The 22,199-nt window shown below is 43.4% G+C and overlaps 1 protein-coding gene across 2 annotated transcripts in view; it reads left to right on the top strand.

The window, feature by feature from the left end:
* LAMA4 (laminin subunit alpha 4) overlaps positions 1-22,199 on the top strand; it is a 576,642-nt gene that overhangs the window by 232,483 nt on the left and 321,960 nt on the right. For both annotated transcript variants that reach the window (XM_069607855.1, XM_069607854.1), the window contains exons 8-9: positions 9,716-9,811; positions 20,566-20,717. In XM_069607855.1, the coding sequence (XP_069463956.1) occupies positions 9,716-9,811; positions 20,566-20,717 (248 nt within the window). The remainder of the gene's footprint in view (positions 1-9,715; positions 9,812-20,565; positions 20,718-22,199) is intronic.

Genomic DNA, 22,199 nt, shown 5'->3' with positions numbered 1-22,199 from the left:
GCACAGTTCCATGAATCATGGTTTGTGTCAGTAGTGCAAAGTAACTTCTAAGCAGTGCAAAGTCCCTTTAAACCGTGCACAAAATTCCATGAATCGGGCCCTTAGCATCTTATTTCACGTGCTAGTGTTCTAAATCCTACACCATGGGTGGCTGGGTCTGCATGGAATATCATTAATGTCGCAGTAGCTGGGAATAATGAAATAACAGATATTAATGTGATGCTTTCAAAGCGCTCCCCACCCCCTGCATGTCTGATATTTTCTCGCACATCTCCAGAGCATGTAACGCGCGGTCGCTTTTTACCAGTGGTTTAAGTGGGATGAGAAATTGAGGGGGTGCGCACAGGGCGGGGCCAAAGTACTTGATGGGTGAGACGAACACGGCCGTTTTTTTAAAGAGCATTTATTTTGCTGCAGCCACCTCTCCTTTTCTTTCTTAATCTGTGGTCCCCACCCCTACAGGCAGCCCTTTCACCACACTTATCTCCCTACAAAGATGGTTGTGCTGTTTCCTGGAAAAGCTGCCTGCAAAGGCCATAGCCGCATACTAAGACACAACAGAAGAGGCAGGTGCAGCAAAAGGTGAGCTAGCAATGTCCCCACCTCTCCCACTGATCCCTTACAAAAAGGCACTGGCACCCTTTGTTCTGCCTTTGTAAGATGGGAGCGGTGAGTACTTTTCTGGCATTCATAATGCTGCACCCGCATCTTCCTTTGTTTCTCAATTGTGTGGCTCGGTCTGCTGCCCTTTCACTGAATGTGCAGTAGAAGGGCTGCCTGCAGGGGGTATTGCTATTGCGGGAGCCTGAGCACAGATCTCGCTGAGGAGTACTTTTTGGAGTGTGCCAGGATTCTGCCCCAGCTAATCCTGATCCACTTTGCCTGAGACAGCAACGACCGAACAAAGCATTTTACATTAGGTTGCACAGGTTCAAGTTTCATGTACTAGATATTACTTGACAACAAAGAATGTCCCACATTTTATATGAATGGGAATGTGCACCCAAGGAAGGGCACTTAGCCAATCAGGTCGCTGGAAACCTAGGCAAGATTTGCCAGTGTTCTGTCAGTGTTTTATCAGCCACCCGAGGCCTTTCCCCCTGGTGTCACCATCTTGATTGACTGGATGGCCCCTAGGCCATCTCTCTTACAATCCCCATGCCACCATCCTCCCACAGCCCCAGATACATTCTGCACCCTTCCCCCAAAACTCTCCCTCCTTACCCACTTAACTGCTGGGTCAGAGCTTTCTGCTCTGGTCCTGCATCCTTTCCTTGACGTCCGCCATAGAAATAGAAAAGGTACTTTGTCCTTTTCCATTTACTATTGTCACTGCCATCTTGTTTTTTTGTTGTAACTGGAGATCTGGCTAGCGTAATATGTACAGAGCTCTTCTCCATTAATAAAATACAACTATTTGCACACTGGAAGGAACCACGGGGTTATGAAGAGTTATCACCCCTTTATCAAGGGTGTGTACCTAGACAGTAATGGCCCTGAACCCTCACTGAGGCTTGTGATGGTGGGTTGCTACCAGTCGGGTAAGCCCCCTGACACGGGGGCCGGGGTTGATTGCTAGATTATCCTGGCCTTCAGTCCACTTTTCTTTCATTGTTTCAGATGTCTGGGTTTTTCTGCAGTGCTAACATAGCTGACTAGAAATGAAGAGCTGTAAAGATTGAAGGACGTAAAAAAAGGGGATAAAGGTGTTAATGGTGTGAGGGGGAGGGGTGTCAATGGTTCAGCAGTCAGTGTCCAGTGAGGTGCTCTTTCTAAATCAGTGTTCTTCCTTCATGAAGTGCAAGAGTAGGAGGCTCCATCTGATTGATGGAAGCACTTTATTCCATAGTCTTGGAGAGCAGCAGGATATGGTCCTTTCTCATTTTTTCCTTAAATTCAAAGTGTAGGCTTATTTTCATTTATTTGTAAAGTGCTACCTTCATACCTTATTTTCTTCAAAGTGCTGTTTGCACATTTCGTTGGTGGTTTTTTTCTTCCTCTGGTGTCTTATTAGAATAGATGGTTCTTGAGTTTGCCCAGAAAGACATCAGGTTGGGTGAGAGCCTTATGTCTTCTGCAAGTTTACTCCTCAGCCGGGAAGCACCTTCAGAAATGTGTCTGCCCCCTCGAGTCCAGCACACTATTTTGGTGATTAATAGGTGGGTGGCTTTGCGGAGCCTAGATCTGCATTGGGTCGGTATTGTGGGATCTGTTCTTGTGTAAGCTTTCAAGTTGGTTGGTGACTGGTTGGCCTTTCCTGCAACAGGTGGTCTGCAACCTTTGGATTTCTAAATGTTATGGACTACAACTCCCATTAGCACCAGCCAGTATATTCAATAGTAAGCTATCACAGGAACTGTAATCCAAGACATTTGGAGAGCTGCATGCTGCATCCCCTTGCTGTCAGGATTAATCAGGTGAGTACAAGGGCAGCGAATATGGCAAGGGAAATGTGCACAAAATCGCACAGTGAATAACCTTGAATCAAACAACGTGCACACAAGAACCACGACTCATAATACTAAAACCCAGGAGTGCAGATAGAGTGAAACAAAAATACCTATATATGAAAAGGGATGTGGGGTAAGCACTTAGAACCTCCTTATGACTGAAAGGAAAGTCGGCAAACTCCTTACCCACTATGCTCTTACAGATAATGGCAGCGCTAAGCCCACGTAGAGGGCAAGCAAGGACAGGATCTGTGTGCTGACACTCTGGATGATACTGAATAAGGAACTTAGAAACAGTACTCACGAGAACCGGAAAGACCACTTGAATGTCAGTAAACCCACGAACCCAGTTGATCAAACAAGGACCCAGAAGGCTATAACAGCAATGGGTGGAGGATAACTAAATACCTAAGACCTAAGTCAAGGAGCAAGTAGGAATTGGGATTAAAGAAATAGTGAGGAAAACTAAAGGCATTCACACAGGGACTAGTTACCACAGCACCCCACACCTAAATAATCAAATGGGAAATAAATGCAGAAGTGAAATGGAAAACATGGCATGGATCCCAATAGGAAGTAAGGATCAGGAGCAGGGAAAATGATATCACAAAAGGAAACCTTACCCACCAATCCAAGGAGAAAAGAAAGGAAACTAAATCTAAAAAAGGAAAGACTAATGCATCAAGTTTTTTAGTAGCAAAGGACAGCATCAAAGAAATAGAAAACACAGGTAAATTGGGCTGCATCAAAGGGTAAAGCACAGAGAAAGGCTGCCTGCAGACAGAGGAAGACAGAAAGGGAAATCCAGAAAGCAGAAATCAATTTAGCACATGAATCCGAAATCCAGGGCGGAGGAACAAGAAACAGGAGCTAGGAACTAGGCACAAAGCTAGGAACAAGGAACAAGGGACTATTCACAACAGGAACACTGCAACGATGACCAGCGCTGGACTGAAGTAAACTGAGGCTTTTAAAGCTGCTTAACGAGCACACCCCTCAGGGGTGCCGCCTGCTGCACCTGCAGCCACAGGTGTTGCCTATCCTCCACCCAACCTTGTCCTGCAAGGGAGGAGGTGAAGCAGTGAGCCAGGCATTCTGGGAAGCATAGTCATTTGAGTAAAGTAGCATGCTGGCTGCCAAAAACCTGGAATGGATCCTGAAGGGAAGTAACTTGGAAAATAAGGTTTTAGTGCTAGCAATTCATCACAGCACTTTAGCATTAGGTTCAGAGGAAATGTCCAGTAGGGAATAAACCCCAAAACATGCCCCCAAGTGGCGGGAACGGGAGCGAAGGGAGCGAGTCGTGACACTTGCCCTGAGCCAAAGATGAGCCCTCCCGAGGCTTTGGGGATTTTGTGTAGATTAGATAGGCAAGGGGCCCTCATAGATGCTATTGCAGTGCTCCAGCCTTCAGATCACAAGTGCTCCTACCAACATTGGGTGGCTTTATTTTGGCGTGTAGGTAGGATATGTTTGAGGTTGCACATTTGAAAGAATACTGATGTTACCACAGTGCACCCATAGGTTGGCATTTAGGAGAAAACCTACATTTCGTTCCTTGGTTTGTGGACTCCTTCCCCAAAGAAAATGGCAGTGGGCCCAAGTGCAGAGGATTATTACCGTAGGTGACCGGGATATGGAGTAGGATTTTCGTATTAGCACTGTTGAGCTTCAGGCTGCTTTGCCCAATTTACTTCTATTTGGCTTTGACTGTGTTTAACTCAATTACAAATTGGTATTGAGGGTGTGTTACAAATTTATTTATTTACTCATGTTTTTATTTATTTATTTATTTATTTATTTATTTATTTGGAAGGTGCACCTAACCCTAAGGCATCTGGGTGCTAATTTTTAAAGGTACATACAATGTGGTCATGTATAGCTTAGTTGCAGTACAGTTTGGGAATAAGACATACATAAGTACATATCAGGCATGCGTAATAATGTGTGGTTTACAATTCACTTAGAGAGAAGCATACATATAAGCAGTGAGGGCAAGCATGGGTATGTAAAGTGTCACGAGAGAGGATTAGAATAATTTAGGCGGTCTTGTGAGAAGAGCCAGGTTTTCAGATTTTTTGCGGAAGGACCAGAAAGAAGATTCAGATCTTAATGTAGATGGTAGTGTGTTCCAGTGTTTCACAGCTATCACTGGGAAGCTGCAACCCCAAGCCTTCTGTCGTTAATATTTAGGGATGGTAAGTAGATGCTCATAGGCTGAACGCGTTGGTCTATTGGATTGTTTTTTAGCAAATTAGTTGGATACGTACTTGGGGGCTGAGTTACAGATGCATTTGTGTGTCAAGGAAAGGGTTTTGAACAGAATTTGATCTTGGACCGGCAGCTAGTGGGCATTCCTTCTTGCGGTGGTGATGTGATTATTCTTTGGGATGTTCAGCACTACTCTTAGGGCGTTGTTTTGAATCACCTGAGGTTTTTTTTAATGTTACGTCTATTCGTACCAATGTAGAGGGCATCACAGTAGCCTAACCTATATAATATGAAAGCTCTTTCCAATTAGGTAGGTTTATGTGTCATCAGTGTTGGGGTAGGGGTGGTGATGAGGTCTTCCATTGTTCAACCCCAGGAAGATGCTGTTGCTGCCTCTGGTGAATCACTGGCCTCCCAAGACCTGATAAATGCAATTAGACAAACTAATCTGGATCCAGAGCATGATCAATGAGCTTTCAAAATATGTGTGACCCAAACAAATTGAAACAAAAGTATTTATTTTAAACCAAAACACAAATATCTTTTGTGTACTTGTTTGCCATACTGCACAAGAACAAACTCAGATAATCTGCTCGAGGACAGGATGGAATGGTCACCAGTCAATTTACCGAAGCAAATATCAGAGTGGTACATTTCACTGCAATCATAATACTGAAAAATACTGATAATATTAAATTAATATATATAGGGTAGTGGGGTAAGGGGTTAAAATGGGACAGGATGGGGTTGGGGTAGGTTATAAGGATAGGAAAACAGGGGTTTGGGGGATCCCCCAAATAAAAATAAAAAAAGAAAATTCAGTATTTTTTCATTATTTTGTTTACGGTGAAATGTACCACTTCGGTAATGCCACATATATCTATGGAATGTTATTGATCATCTCAGCCGGGAACTCATCGTTCACGTTGGCACTTAGAGTGAGGGTGTGGAGGTGCCTGGCGCATGGACTGCAGAGAGTAAATAGAGAATGGCCTGAAAGGACCTCCCTATGAAAAGTGCACTCTGGGTGAGAGAGTGGCAAAGGACCGGGGAGCAGACATTCAACAGACAAACCAAAGATCCATCGAGAAGAGAAGCAGGAGTGTGCCTCTAGTCAAGCAAAGCATTACAGAGTGGCCAATAGGAATTGTGCAATAACCACACAGTACCTGTCCTTTTACATTCTCTAACGTATCATATGAAAGCAGTGTGTGATATAAGAACCTTTAACATAACATAACATAACATAACATAACATAACAACCCCACAGGGTCCAATGTTACAGATGTTTTATTCTTTACCCCAAAAATGAGAGCAGCTGCTGCCAAGGGGGAACTTAAGAGGCCCGCTGTATCCTTTGGACAATCGCAGAGAGGCAAGCTCTTTGGTGCCCCGTGGCATGCCAGGCCTACTATCGCGTGTATATAATTGACCGGTACCATGCCAACCTTTCCGGTCAGTACAATTGAAATGAATAATGATTCCGAGGACGGATTGCGAATACCAAAAGACCCGTCTGTAACTCCACTTTGGTGTACGAAAAAGTATAGCATTGTTAATCCTCTATTGCTTTGCTGCCCAACATCTTTATTGATGTCCAACATTTGAAACTGAACACTATCAATTGTGAAAAGTGTAAACACTTGTTTGAAAATGTGGAGGATCATTGGCCTCCCCAAAAAAGTGGTCTCATGGTAGATTAATGCATATCTCTCAACTCACATGCTTTTGGCAGGTGGCAACTGCCTTGCAATCTGCTGACTCGCCCACCAAGCGCTCTGTGCCCCCATTCACTTCAATGGACTCTCACCCACCAAAAGAAACAATCAGGAACTCTTCCCCGCCTTGGCGATATTAAAGGTTGAGACTATGTGAATATATCAAGGTGAACACAATCATCATTCGATTCAAACTCAAATGTGGGTACTGCTCATTGAGGTCGGTGCTACCCAGAGGGTGTGGATGCATGCCGCATCTGTCTAAAGCCACTGTATGGTCATACTAGTTCGCTTTCCTATCCGCACTCGTTTGGATATCCCACGCACATCCATTTGGACGCATAATCGAGTTAAGAACCTGTTACTCTTGAAACTTTTATCTTTGGGCCACATTGGGCCATTGGAGATATATTGCAAGGGTTCTAAAACGTAATCCATGTGGCAACACCAATTAGCTATTAGTAGTGTATTATTTGACACAGTGCCCACTCCTGAATACATTATGCAATGTATGTATGTATTATGCCAACATGTTTCCGCTCAATCTGGTTGCTCTGTGGACTTTTTTCAAGGCACTATCTTTCAAGATTGTGTGGTTAATGGCAGATCCTACCGAGTAGACCCTATAACACACTGTACTCTGTGTGCACTTCCTGTATAGATGTTAATTATCTGTCACTGTCTCCAAATGGCATCTACAAAAGTACATACAAAAGGGAAACATTAAGGGCATTGCATTCTCCACCTATGTATGATAGTATCCAGACCTAGCACATATTCCCAGGTATCATTATGCCTGTGAGCTCAGTTGTCCTTGAAATGCACTATTCACTATGATGCTCTTCGACCCAATAGCTACTCCTGTCCAGTCTTGGTTAAGGAAATTGGGAATAGAAATGATGAAATTAGCTATCACTCTCCCTTCCATGAAATCCAGTTTCTCTCTCATTCCTTTGTCCTGGTTTGGTTGCTCTTCTCTAACCGATGTGATAAATCCAGGAAATTCGTCCTCTCTTCCCAAGGGGGAGCCACCCCTTTGTGTCTCGCTAAGGTACACAGCCCCTAGGGAACAGGGCAAGCACGATCCCAATGGGGGTAACCTCCGCTTAGAGGTCAACCATCAACCATCTCAGGGATGTCTGTCATCTTCCCCTATCTCAGGATTCTGGCCCCCTCCTGTTGCCATCACAACAATAACAAGTTGCTTCATCTCTTTTCAGAGACGGATATAAAAGTAGCAACACATTAACAAGAAGATCGAGAGAGCAAGCTGAAGTGCGGCTCACCAGCCTGCAGATTCAAGACTCAAAGGAGGTCCTGCCCCCTTCGAGGCAGTTTCAGGGAGATTTTGCACACAGACAGCGTGGAGTGCTAGAGAGTGTGGAAGGCCAGGCGGCGCTGCTCCCTTTTTCCAGGCCCGGCGCTTGAGTGGCGCATCCCTACCATTGCAGAAAAATGACAGGACTGCCGTAGAGATGGTCTTTCAGCACTCCAGAGACTGGCAGAAAACTCTGATGCTCACGCACTGCCACCTCCCCTGAAGAATGTCCACAGAGCCAGGAGGAGGGTGGAGCGGTCCAAAGAGGCTGAGACAGGGTGAGAGGCTACACACCCCAAGCTGGCACGAAAGAACAAAAGGTCCAAGAGGGGCAACAACACCGTGCAGCCTACAATGGGGCAAGAGGGTGCATACCCAAAGCCGGGGTGAGAGAACGATAGGTCAGAGAGGGACTTATCGTCCATACAGCTCAAGAGAGAACACGAGACCATATAGACCAAGCCAGGGTGAGAGAACAAAAGGTCCAAGAGGGGTATAGGTGCCACGCAGCCTGAAATGGGGTGAGAACCTGAACACTGCAATAGGGGGAGAGGAACCAGTGAAAGGGGCTAGGAGACTGAAGAGTGTGAGAGAGGTCAAGTGAGTAAACGTGCTAAGTGGGGCTGAGAGAGAGTTGACCCCACAAGTGGGCAAAACACCTGAGACCCCAGCGAGGGGCAAGAGCCAAAGGGGTTGCACACCAAACCAGGAGAGACCCAGCCACAGAAGGAGACTTTGTTTGAAACAGAAGTGAAAAGCAGGACCAAAGGCCGGGAGACATTTGTTTCCCCTAATGCCATGGGTAGGAGGCCTTGGGAACCTATATATGTTGGACCTGTCAGAGGGCTAAGTCCCCAGAAACCCTACCTGGTACTGAATTGGGGCAATCCAGTATAGGTCAGAAGACAACTAAGTCTGCGCAAAAGCCCTTAACCCTTTTATTACTTTGTAGTGGTAGGATTAGGATCAGGCTAGATAGATTTCTAGACGGAGGACAGCTTTTCTTTCGGTACAACGTCTTGGCGTGCATCCTTTTGGACTCATAACTTTCTTTCATTCATTGAATTTATGACGCACTTTCGCCAAAGTGCTGAACAAATAAAAAACGGTACAGTATAATGATTCACAAGGATAATTTAAGATGATGAGAGGAGGTAGGCTTTGAAAGAGAAACAGAAAGAATGCAAGGAAGAGGAAGAACGGATAGAAAGGTAGATAATTTGAAAGCTTGACAGCTACTAAAGAGAAAGCGCAAAACCGGGAGGGTGCATATGCAGGTTTTGGAGAATCAAGAAGAAAATGCAATTGGGAATGAAGAGAGCAAGCAGGTATATAGAAAGAGACCAAAGAAGAAAGTTAGGGAGGAGCTAGGCCACACATACATTTAAAGGCAATGCACAAGAAATGAAATAACAAATGGGATTCAAAAGATGGCCAAGAACGGTAATAGAGGCACGAGAGAAAAGTAGAAAAGAGTATGGATGGCTGAATGAAAGATAGAGCAGAAAGGAGTAAGACCACAAGCATGAAGGCCAATAAGAAGAGCAGAGGAGTAGTCAAGTCTAGAAAGAAGTGGTGTAGGCCCAGGGAGCTTTGCTTTGTAGGCAGGGCCATCAGATGGTGCACAGGGTCCTCTGGCAAAGACATGACAAAGGAACAAAAAAAACCAAAACTCATTGAAAAACACACCTCCAGACAGTCACATTCCTTGCTTGTAGGCCTCTGAGAAAAGACCTTCTCTAAACAATGTTTTTGTGTAAGGTGAACATTGTTTTTCGTTATGCAATTTTGTTGGTGATATTTGCTTATACAAAATGACCCTTTTGCCCACAAAGACGAAGCAGTCAAACGCAAATCAGAACACTTTGATGGCTGAAGATTTTGCGACTAATTGGGACTATCTGTGACATGCATGCCTAGGGTCCCTGGATTAATCTCTGAGTACAACACATGCTTTGGCTGTTGATGTCATTTCTACAGGTGCCCCTCCTCCCACTCACTGTGTCTGTCTTTCTAGAATGTGATTGTGAAGGATGGCCATGTGACCTTAAAACCGGAGAATGCCTGACCGAGGACCCGGGTGCTCCTGGCAGCACGGCATGCTCGCAGTTCGGTAAGTAGGCATCATGCCACACTATGTGTATTCTGCATGAGCCAACATTACATTCATCAAGGATGCCCAGACCTTCCACTCAGCTCTTCAAAATAATAGTGTCTGTGTCTTCATGTTAGGGCTGAGCGTGTCAACCCACCACGTACACAAATGCAACCAGGTGTTCTGGCTATGCCGGAGCTATCTTGAGGTTCTGCATGACCCTAGACACAGACATATGTATGGCTTGCTCAACAGAAGCTTTGGGACCTGATGTATTATGTGTCCATTCAACTGCACATGCAAGTAGGGCCAATGGACACGTTGTGTGTGAGAGTCAAACCTCCAAGCAAAAAACTGCATGTGAAAATACTTTTGCACATGCAGTTTGACCAGCAAGCAAAATGTGCATTGTATTTATGTTCTGGGAATGTCGAATTCCCATCCTGCAGTCCATTGTTTATTTACAGAGGGATGCCCTCCCTCTGAGGCACCTTCCCTTACGCCTATCCTGCCGTAGCATGCAAAGCATCAGCATTTCTATTTATGTTTTTTGATTTCACACCTGCAATAGGGGTAGACACATGAAATAAGCGTTTTGAGACACGCCATCAATTACAAATTGGTATTGAGGGTGTGTTACAAATTTATTTATTTACTCATGTTTTTATTTATTTATTTATTTATTTGGAAGGTGCACCTAACCCTAAGGCATCTGGGTGCTAATTTTTAAAGGTACATACAATGTGGTCATGTATAGCTTAGTTGCAGTACAGTTTGGGAATAAGACATACATAAGTACATATCAGGCATGCGTAATAATGTGTGGTTTACAATTCACTTAGAGAGAAGCATACATATAAGCAGTGAGGGCAAGCATGGGTATGTAAAGTGTCACGAGAGAGGATTAGAATAATTTAGGCGGTCTTGTGAGAAGAGCCAGGTTTTCAGATTTTTTGCAGAAGGACCAGAAAGAAGATTCAGATCTTAATGTAGATGGTAGTGTGTTCCAGTGTTTCACAGCTATCACTGGGAAGCTGCAACCCCATGCCTTCTGTCGTTAATATTTAGGGATGGTAAGTAGATGCTCATAGGCTGAACGCGTTGGTCTATTGGATTGTTTTTTAGCAAATTAGTTGGATACGTACTTGGGGGCTGAGTTACAGATGCATTTGTGTGTCAAGGAAAGGGTTTTGAACAGAATTTGATCTTGGACCGGCAGCTATTGGGCATTCCTTCTTGCGGTGGTGATGTGATTATTCTTTGGGATGTCCAGCACTACTCTTAGGGCGTTGTTTTGAATCACCTGAGGTTTTTTTTAATGTTACGTCTATTCGTACCAATGTAGAGGGCATTACAGTAGCCTAACCTATATAATATGAAAGCTCTTTCCAATTAGGTAGGTTTATGTGTCATCAGTGTTGGGGTAGGGGTGGTGATGAGGTCTTCCATTGTTCAACCCCAGGAAGATGCTGTTGCTGTTGCACTTATGTGCAGTGCACTTGTTTCAGTCCTGCAGTGAAGGTGCCCGTATCCGTTATTTTTCACTATTGTAGTGTTGGTGCCCTGGCCTGTGTCTGGTGAATTTGTCTCAGCCTAACAATCCGGGTCACTCTTCAGTATCATAGCCACGATGTCATGTGGGAGATGGACTTTTTTCAGTCATAGTAAAAATGTCATCTTTTGAGTAGTTTGTTTGTTTGTTTGTTTATTTATTTATATAGCGTGCCACCCAGACCCAGAGGTAAAAGGGTGCTTAGGTCAATGGTTACAGGATACAGTTTATACATTTAGATATTTTTACAATTTATACAATTTATACAGTTTAGACAGTTTATGTAGTGTATGCACATTTATGGTACAAAACAATACAATTGAAATGCAAAGGTAGTGTGTCTGTGGGCGGGTCTAACCTCTAAAGGCATTCCATCTGGCAAATTATCTGCCCATGTCATTAGTTTCCTTTACTCGTGCATAATTCCTTTTGTGCACATCTGACATCCCAAATGCAATTATCATATGCCAGATGGTGTATATAATAGCTTGCAAGTGACTCTCATTTGGAGGTTCCAGCCATCAGTTCAGAAGACACATGTGTAGGCTAAACATGACTATTCCATGACTGTGACCTGCAGAAGACTCCACCCACCCACTTCAATGGTAAGTTAATGTTGTGTTAATATACCAAATACCCCGATTACAACTTTGAAAGATTGAGTTGTGTGTACACATACAACGTTTGTTTCTGGATATTTTGCAGAGCACAACTGTGCAAACTACAGAGGGAGTGCAACACAATGCCTGGCAAGTGCTTTGCAAAGACAGGTCGTATTTTCTTAGCAAAATCATTCTCGGCTCGCACAAAACCCTGCGTTTTCCAGGACTTGAATGTAGCACATAGTCCATGCGCATGCTTGCCAGACATTGCGCGAGCCGCTTTGCTGAGAACAAGCACAGCCAAATAACCTGTTCTCTGGGATGCTTTTTAATATGCAACACATTATCTGTGCAAGAGTGATCACTTGTATTGGACTCATTCTGACCTAACAGCAGCTCCATATGGAGAGCAGGGTGTGAGCGACTGGCTGATTCTGTGGTTCCCACTCAGTTTTGTGTTGTTATAGACTTTTGATCCTGATGTCCTTGGATCTTTTTTACCTGGCTGCTCCTCTGAACACAGCAACCAATCAGCAATGATGATGTAAATGAAGATTACAAACTTGATTTAATCTATCTAGCGGTGTCCACCTTCTTCCGTCACCAGCCCTTCTACTGAGAACACACATGACCAAATAACCTATTCACTGGGATGGTGCCCACACAGGAGGGTCTAGAATGACACAGGACCAGCCTGACATGCAAATGGTCATTTCTCCTCTGTGAAGTGGGCTCAAACATGGAAGTAGGCCCCCCTGAGTTTACCATGTTCATTAACAGGAGAGGGGCTCCCACAATGTTTGCAAAAATGCTCGTGGTTCCCTCCATTCACGTCCACCCCTCAAGGTGTAATGTGCATAGTCACCCAGTTCAATCGTTTAGTCTGGGGATTGACATGACATCACCCATGTAGATTCTTATAATGCGAGAATGAGTAGGTTTTCCAAAAAGGTCTAGTTAGGGCCTCATCAAGAGGTTGGCGGTAGGGATACCGCCAACGCATTTAGCATTACTGCTACTCTGTCCGGTCCAATTTGCGCCGGACCACAAGTAGCGGCTTGGCTGTAATTCCCCATTTCCCATTGGGTGCATTGGACCAAATCGGTCTGAAGGCACTATTAGCGCCGGAGCAAATTGCACCAGCACGAATAGAACCGAAAATTCCCTCTCCGCTGGTGCATTCACCTACAGCTCTGAGCTGGTGGTGAATGCATCCAGTTATGGCCAAACTCGAGATTGGTCCAGCCCTTAAATGTGGCGGTAATAGCTTAACCACTGCATTTAGATAACTGTTTAATAATTTTAAAAAATTGATTTAATTTAGATTCTATTTTATTCTTAGCTAAGCCTCTCCAGATCCGCTTGTGTGAAAACAAAGCAGTGGAGTTGTTTTTGCTGAACTTATCTTCACCACTGCGTTTAGCTGCGACCTTGCCGCGGCACGCACATGGTTTTTGCCGATAGAAACTACAACTCCCTTGCGAGTCAGTAGTTCTTGATGCCCCTTTTCCCTACAAACCCTGCGCGAACGCGCAGGCGCGGATGGGCAGTCTGTGGCAGTCTGTGGCGGATGGGCGTGCAGTAAGCTATCCTTACATTCGTCTTTCTCTTTGCACATCTTATAACTGTCTTCACTGGATACCAGGAAAGGATCAGTATTTACTTAGTGCCCGGAGTCTTGAAATAATTTGGTGATATCGGCTTTACTCACACAGTTATTCACCTACTGGCTGGGACTGTATTTGGGAATGCCTCTAGATGTCGTTGCTCCCCTAATACAGATCATATTAAACAGGAACCTTCTAAGCACATATTGAGTAACAAAAATAAACTGACATTAGTTTTGCTGAATACTAGGTCCCTAGTAAAACACATGGTTGATATCCAGGATTTCATTCTAGAACACAAAGTGGATATCATGTGCATAACCAAGACTTGGTTTAGCGATGCACATGGGCCTACTATTGAACAGGTGACACCCCCTGGTTATGCTTTTTTCGGTAAACACCGAGAGGTCGGCACCGGCGGAGGTGTGGCTATTATATGTAACAAAAGATCTGGGTATTTATCAAAGTAAAATGGAATGTGTGGGCTGTGATCTCTTACACATCAAGCTACTTGCTGACTTTAATCACAGCATTAATCTCATCCTTATTTACCGCCCCCAGGCGATTCCTTTAATTTTAATGATGATATTGTGGATACTATTACACTGTTGCTGACCACCAACTCCGCAGTGGTGATTCTGGGTGATTTTAACCTATGGAAGGGTCATGCTAAGGACAGGAAAGCTATTGACCTTGAAAAACCACTACATAATCATCATATAGTCATTCATAATAACGAATCTACGCATATAAAAGGTCATATCCTGGATTGGGTGGGAAGTGGAAACATTCTGATTGATAATATAGTTACCACGCCATGTCCTTGGTCGGACCACTCCTTCATACACTTTCAATTGACACTTCCCATCACTCATCCCAGGAAACATGAACCCATGCACGAATCGCTTGGAAGGAACATGAAGCTGGTTACACCTTCTATTCTTTCAGCATGCTTAGAGACGATAATGGAATCTACTAAGGATGTAGATAGTCCAGAGGCACTTATTAGTACCTATAACGATCAAATTTTAAAAATGCTGGATCATGTTGCACAATGTTGCACCGTCGATGGCTGTCAGATACCTGTGGTATCCAAGGTTAAGACCTTGGGCACCTACTTGGAGGCCAGTTTAGACAACAAGGCCCACGTTGACGCCATTGTGAAATGCACTAACTATCATCTGAAAGTGTTTCGTCAAGTGGCCCCGCTGGTCTCAGAGGAAAACCGAAAAAAATTAGTCTGCACCGTAATACTGCCTAGAGTGGACTATTGTAACGCTCTTTTGGGAGGGGCGAAGAAAGTTGACTTACAAAGACTCCAAAAGATTCAAAACTCTGGAGTATGCATTGTCTTTCTGATGAAGCGCATAGAGCCCACATCTGCAGCTAGGAGGAGTCTCCCTTGGCTGCCAATTTCAGCTAGAATACAATTCAAGCTCTTGACAACCTGCCATAAATGTATTTATGGTGATGCGCCCATATATCTCAAGAATAGGTTGAAGATATACGCACCTAGCAGATCTCTCCGCTCAGCTAAAACCTGCTCTCTATACGTAGATCGAGTGAAAAGAGCTTGTGGCAATGGCCGCGCATTTCATGTACAGGCCGCACAGGCCTGGAATGCCCTTCCGGTGTCTCTGCGTAATACAAACAATCTTATGATGTTTCGGAAACAGTTAAAAACGTTCCTCTTCTCATAATATTCTGATCCAGCTACCTATGTGTATTAGATAGGGCCTACTTTCTTTCTTCCGGCGCCTGGATGCCTTCGGGCTTTGGCGCCTTACAAATGAAATAACATAACATTTAAGGGCTAAGGCCCAGCTCATAGTGAGGCCCTTTAGACTTAGTCATTCACTGGCGAAATGTGGTTCTACTGCCAAATCATGACCTTAATGAATGGTGTAATTAACTCAATAGGAACTGAGTAACCCTACTAAAAACAAACACTGTTTTATGAATAAGCAGCGGATGGCCGTTTTTGTGAGTCGATTGATTGATTCAAGTATTTATGTTTGGTTCAAACTTAGCAGAATGAACTGAATCTAGGCACAGAAGGTGGCTGGTAAGTGGGCACTGGAAGTATCACAATGGACACATACATCCTGCTATCACCCTTCTTCAAATTGGGTACTTAAAGAGAAAGGTTTTCAAAGATGTATGCAATTGAACGAGAGTATCCTTCCTCCTAAGATCCTCGTGCAGGCTGTTCCATAGTTTGGGGCCATAAACCACAAACCGTCTGTCTCCCCGAGAGACGCATCTGGATGGTGGTACCACAAACAGGAGGATAGCTGAGGGGCAACGTGCTCACCTTGGAAGCAAGACGACATGGAGCAACACAGGTTCGATCCCCGGGTCCGCGCTTAGAAACCTCTGGATATTAAGCGTGTTATAAATAACCAATCATATCTTAACGGTAGTTTCTCTGCAGAGCGCAGTGTTGGAGTTGGTTGGTATGCAGTCGTTTTTCAGACAAATGTACTGGAGCCAAGTTATTCAAACATTTGGTACATCAAGCATGAGAATGTACTCAATTCTGTCACCCATCGACAGTGCAAGGAATAACGCATTGCAGAGAATTTTGGAACTTTCTAGATCGACCTAACAGCCACGTTTTGTGCCCTCTGCAGCCGGTTTAATTGCCTCTGCGGAATACCAGCTTACATTCCGTTACCGGCATGCTAGCTGGTATTCTAAGCTAGTCTATGTGAAAACGCAACAAGAAATTACACGGTAGCTTGCTTTACTTACATGAAACCAAGGCCGTTTGTTTTTTACATGTCCTTTTACACATGTGTGCGTTTGACAACAAAACATAAAAGCTTCGTTTTTCACAACGACTTGACACATTATATAAAAAGCTTAATTCTCAGCGTTTGTCTTGGACGTATTTGCCTTTCTTACAAGCATCGATGCTTCACAGAAGCTATCTGTTGCCATGACATCCAAGAGGCTTCTTTTGTCGGGCGCAAGATTTCCATCTAAAGTTGGTTCCAGGGTCTCGAGATCACCCAACACTCTGTGCACACATCATTTTGATTGGCGCATTCTTCGATTTTGACACGCGTCACATCTTTTACATTCTGAAATCTCTTTTTCATCATATTACAATGCGCCTATGTTTATTCTTTGTTGGAATGACTCAGGTATTCGTTTTCCCATTTAAAAGTAATTTTCAATATAAAAGCAACACTTCAAACTCAAGTTGTAAGAAAACCAATAGAAAAAGAAATTAAAAATTAATTCAAGAGTTATCTCCTCTGAGAGCGTGCTTGAGGGTTCGAGGATCGCGTGTCAATCAGTGGAGCTTTGTACCCATCTGGCTGCAAATGGAAGTAGGATTTTCGAAATAATATTAATTCATGAGCCAGCTCGGACCGTGCTTCCATCGCTGCCAGGCAGCTGGATCTATTAAAAAAACATAGTTCCACATTCGATAGAAAGTTCCTCATTCCGATTATCAGACAATATCTGCATGTGGGCTTGCCATATAGTTTGAAGATGATGGATAGATTTGTGATTAAACATTAAATACATTGATTGATTAAAAAAAGAGACCTTTTTCATGAAAGGGGGCTTTGGGTTTTATCATGAGTTTGGCAGTATGGGAACAAATGGTGCTAAAATAGCAGTAATGGGATTACCGCCACTTTATGGCTCATTTCACCGAATTCCAAGATGGGAGGGGAAATGGAGGAGTCACCTCCAGCAAAAAGCTTAATGTAGATCCTGCAGTTCCCCTCCAAAAATCATTGCATATACTCCGGCTGAATTTCAGCTCCTTCCATATCCAATAGAATCTCCGCGGGGTCCTATGGACTCCAAAAATGGGGACTAACTCCACCGTTGCCCACTCTGTAGTAACGGTAAACATGTGCTGTGGCAAACCCGAAATGAGGCGCGATGAGTTGATCTGCCCGAAAATCCCACAATCAAGGAATCTCACAGGAGCTGCTACTTCTGTGGCTAATGGCTGGATCTGCTGCCAAAGTCCGCAATGTGTCGGTCCATTCCTTCAACTCTTAAAAACATCACAGGTTCCCCTTAATCTCAAGGGAGACTATTATTTGGTTTTTGTGCGCATGATGGTGAAAACATCTAGTGAGCTTAAATATAACCTACTATATATTGTATCCCCATCCTCGAGATACAAACCTTTCTCTATTTATGCCATTGTGGACATTATTGCACCATGTCATTGGGTCACAGATTCTGTAAAGAAACAAGGACGTTACTATCCGAGTGTGTGTGTTTAGTCTCTCTTAAGATGTGGCATTAAACGTTGGTGCATACATCTTATGATCACCTTGAAACACATCTTTGATAATGCACTTATTCTAAAGCCAACACAACTAGAGGCACATGCACTCAGGCGAGCATAGGGTAAATGCCTTATGTTCATTTTTTAGTTTCAGCTACTATTTGGCACTTGCCTCCTGTACGCTGAAATGATTGTATTTGGGAACAGCAGGAAGGGAGATTACATGTGACCGAGAACATACCACTTGTGGATGTTGTTTATTTACGCACCCATTGACTGCCCAGGGCTATGCTAATCCCCATGGCCATTCCCACCGACCACCTCCCCCATCCGGCTCAATAAACATCTTACAGGGATCTCTTTGAGCTAGCTATATCAAGGAGTAGCATCAAACTTTGACTTTCTAGTGTCATTTCTAAGATGTCTGATCAAAGTAAGTAGCTTAATTGCAGTTGTAAATGCAGTACTGGTGCAATAAAATGTCATCACCAATCGTCCTTTCAAATACTTCATCTATATCTTTTCCTCGCACTGAAGTCCTGTTGACACGCACATTCAACAGTTTTGTCTTGTGTATAAGTATTAAATAGGCATTTGTCAGACACTGCTATCATATGCCTGGTATTCACACAATTATCCAGCTGTTAGCATCTATTGGCCATGTAATACCATAATGACAGTGCCTGGAAAATGCCTATCCCTTACCTACACAAACACCAACATTCTTGACTTTGCCAGTGCTTGTTTTCAATTACAAAATATGAAAGAGAAAAACTGCCCAGCGTGGTAAAGCACCTCAGAAAATCTGAGGTGAGTATCGACTCAGATGTCAACATGACTACTGTGGCATGTTTTACTGAAAGCCTCCCCTCCCGTGTTTTCAGAAATAGATAGAGACAGGTGTGCAAATCTGCCATGCCGCTTTGGAAGGTCAAACCCTTTTATTGATACTACTACACCATGTGTGCAATGTAGCATTATTTGGGCGCTTTGAAACAGTATTTACCTCCTGTATAAGTGCCTAACAAGCAAACAATAAATAAATAAATAACTTAAAACATTCATGCATTGCACTCACAAGATTCCCAACTGAAGGGGTATCTTCCTCTCTCGTCTATTCACTGTTAAATTGAGGAGTAAATGCCTAGAAGTTCCTGGGTTTGGTCAATAAGCCACGTTGGTTAGTTGTGTTAGTACTGTAACAGTGTGCATGCCCTTCTCTTACATGAGGAGATCATTCTTTTATAGGCCCGGTAGTTCCCCTGGAAGATGCGTATTTATGTTTCTGCTAACTCAACCCAACACCCCAAAGGAAGTAGCTTCTTAGTGCGTGCACACATTTGTTGCTGTAAAAATGTGCATATGATGAAATTCTGTTCAGAAAGATAATTTCATCATGTTTTCATTTGGATTTTATTTTTAAAAAAACTTTATATCGGCTCACTGTGGTAGAATGCTGCTTAAGAAACAGAAAAGGTGATATAATTCCTTCACAACAGTTGAGTGTAGGTCAGTATAGCTAAGTGGCAACGCACTCTTCTGACATAGAGCAACACAGATTCGAATCCCAGGTCCACGCTTAGAAACCTCTTCATTATTAAGTGCGTTATATAAAAACCATTATAATAATAGTGATGGCAGTTTGTGGATGTAGTGGTGAGTCTGTCTGTTGCTGTTTCTGGCTCATCAATGTATGGGTAGCTTGTTTGGGATCTAAGGAAGCAGCGTTCCTCCATGACTTTGGTGGTCAGATGCCAATTGTGACATTGATTTTCATTAAAGCGGGATTCATAGTTACATATCCAATTTGATCATTCTTTGCATTGCCTCTTTCTAATCAGAGACACCCAGCATGTATTTTCAAAAAACCTTTAATAGAACTCACCCTACCAAGTCCACATGAACAAATCTTTGAATGTTTAAAGAATGAGATAGAGGGCCTGATTCACAGAGCGTTTTCCAATGGGATTGTGCCATTACACAACGCTGCTGTGAATCAGGCCAGGAACCTTTTAGAGGCTTTCAAAAATGTAACTAAATGGTTAAATGACTGAGACCGCAGTGACAGGGAATTCAAAAGATCATGTGCCACCCTTAATATTTCTCCTGGGATCTACTGTTGCAACGATACCATAGATTTCAATGAATCCAATTCCACCTACACAGAAATCTTCAAATGTTTTTTCCTTTACTTGGTTAGGTAAGTAGGTACATTTTAAAACATAGATGGGGTGGGTTAAGGGGATAGGGTAAGGTAGGGAGAAGTGGGGGGCGTGGGGTCTCCCCCTGCATAATAAAAGAAAATTCAAAGAAAAAAAGTGACATTTTCTTCCTTTAGGTAAAGTGGATTTGTTGAAATCAGGGCTATCTCTGTTGGACAGAGTTGAAACCCCAATGTATCGAGTAATAATATTAAGTAGTGCTTTAGTTACTTGCTTTGGTATTGTACGAAATTACCAAATACCAAAAGTTCAACCCCCAAAAGTCTGACCCCCAATTGTCCATATATATATTGGTGGGGGTGGGTAAAGTGAATATAAATGTATAAGGGTAAGGTGGGGGCTGCGGGAGGTCTCCCCCCACATATATATTTGCGGAGAAATTGAAAGAAAATAAAAAATAAGACTTTTGGAGGTCAAACTTTTGTACGCAGATCCATTTGCTTTACCCTCTTCTATATCTTACCAGTTCATTACATGTGAATGACATTGACCTTAAGATGATGTATCTGATCTTTTCTTTTCCAGATTGTGATAAATGCATCTGGGACTTGATGGATGACATCAGATTAGCAGGTCTGTTGGTTGATGAGACCCGATCAACTTTGCTAAGCATCTCCACTGGTGTGGCTGCACAGAAGCACCTGAACGAAGTCAACTCCACTATCACACAGCTCCAGGTATAGTGTTCCAGATGGGTTTCTTGATATCTTATTTTGAAAGTCGTTTTTGCCAGAGCCTCTGCAGTTATATTTTGTAATCAAATAAGTTTGGTTACTTTCTGTATGTTTAGACACTGGTGATTTACTGTGGTTGAGGCCCAGGTGAGAAGAAATACCTTCTGATCAGTTTAGGAATAGCTCCCATAACTGCTGCACCAGAATTTCTTCTATTTTTAGTGACATCGCAAAAATGGCTTTTTCCATCCGGTAATGACATTGGATCCAAGTGTGGTTTGAAAGAAAGAACACGGATAAATAATGTTTGAGGCACATGCAAAATGTGTAAACTGGGATCCGTTGTCATGCTCCAAAGATCTGAAATATGTTTAGCTTCATTCATCCAATTTATCGTCATATTCTCAGCACTATTTTTGAAAACATATCTCCTGGGATTCTCATCCTTTTTCAGACATGACGAGTTGGCGAAGCTGAACGTTCGCTTTCGGAGTCAGTTTGAGGATGACCTCCTAGTCGTCATTTTGTTGCACCCAGAGGAAAGTATTGTACCCTTTCAGGCACTAATCCAAGGGCATGGTCAATGTATTTCTTGGCATGGATTAGGCCCACATTAGCCCACTGTCTTCATGTTTCTGATGTGCACCCTACATGTTCATCAACATGGGATATCCTTTACAAGCATCTGTAAAATCCAGTGTGGTTGCATCAAGTGCCTTCCACGGAGAATGTCAGTGGGGCGTCAAACATCAATGATGTGTAATGCATCAAGTGCCTTCCACGGAGAATGTCAATGGGGCGTCAAACATCAATGATGTGTAAAGCATCAAGTGCCTTCCACGAGAATGTCAGTGGGGCGTTGATACCTTGGATTCCTCTGCATGATCAATTACAATGTATCGGAGGAGGAAAAAGAAGAGAAGTGTGAAACAAGGTTGTCAGGGGAGAGAGGGCCTATCAGGGCCTGCCCATTACCCAACGTGTAGGGGAGATAGATGACAATGGCAGGACTGTGGGCAAAGACATAGGAGGCTTACAGAGACTTACGAAGGAGGGAGGTTAGATGTGTGCAATGCACCAGAACAAACAGTGGGGCGGACCAGGAGATACATTGAGATATATGGTGTGCAGGGAATTTCAGCCTGCAGAGACCTGCAGAGAGTGAAATTGCTCTGGGGCAAGGGGAGAAAGGCATCCTAGGAGTTTTAGGAGAATGCAGAAATTATTATACGGAAAAGGGGTCTAGAGGCCTAATAGTATGCTGCAGTGCTGTGTTGCAGAATGCATCAAGGTGGGTGAGGGCATAGAATGCAAAAAAGGCTATTGTCTCAGGATGTCACGATTGGATGAAACGTCTGAGATCTTTTCATTTCCTGATCAAGATGAAAAACTTATTCTTTAGACCTGCAGAAACCTTTAACATTCCTTAAAGTGTGTTTTTGATGCTGCTAGTAATGTTTTTTGTGTGTTCTGCCTGACCACACT

The sequence above is a fragment of the Ambystoma mexicanum genome, chromosome 4q (assembly GCF_040938575.1).
Source record: "Ambystoma mexicanum isolate Mex_15411 chromosome 4q, UKY_AmexF1_1, whole genome shotgun sequence".
Taxonomy (NCBI): Eukaryota; Metazoa; Chordata; class Amphibia; order Caudata; family Ambystomatidae; genus Ambystoma; species Ambystoma mexicanum.
The sequence above is the reverse complement of the archived record's forward strand: the minus strand, read 5'-3'. Positions and strand labels throughout refer to the sequence as shown.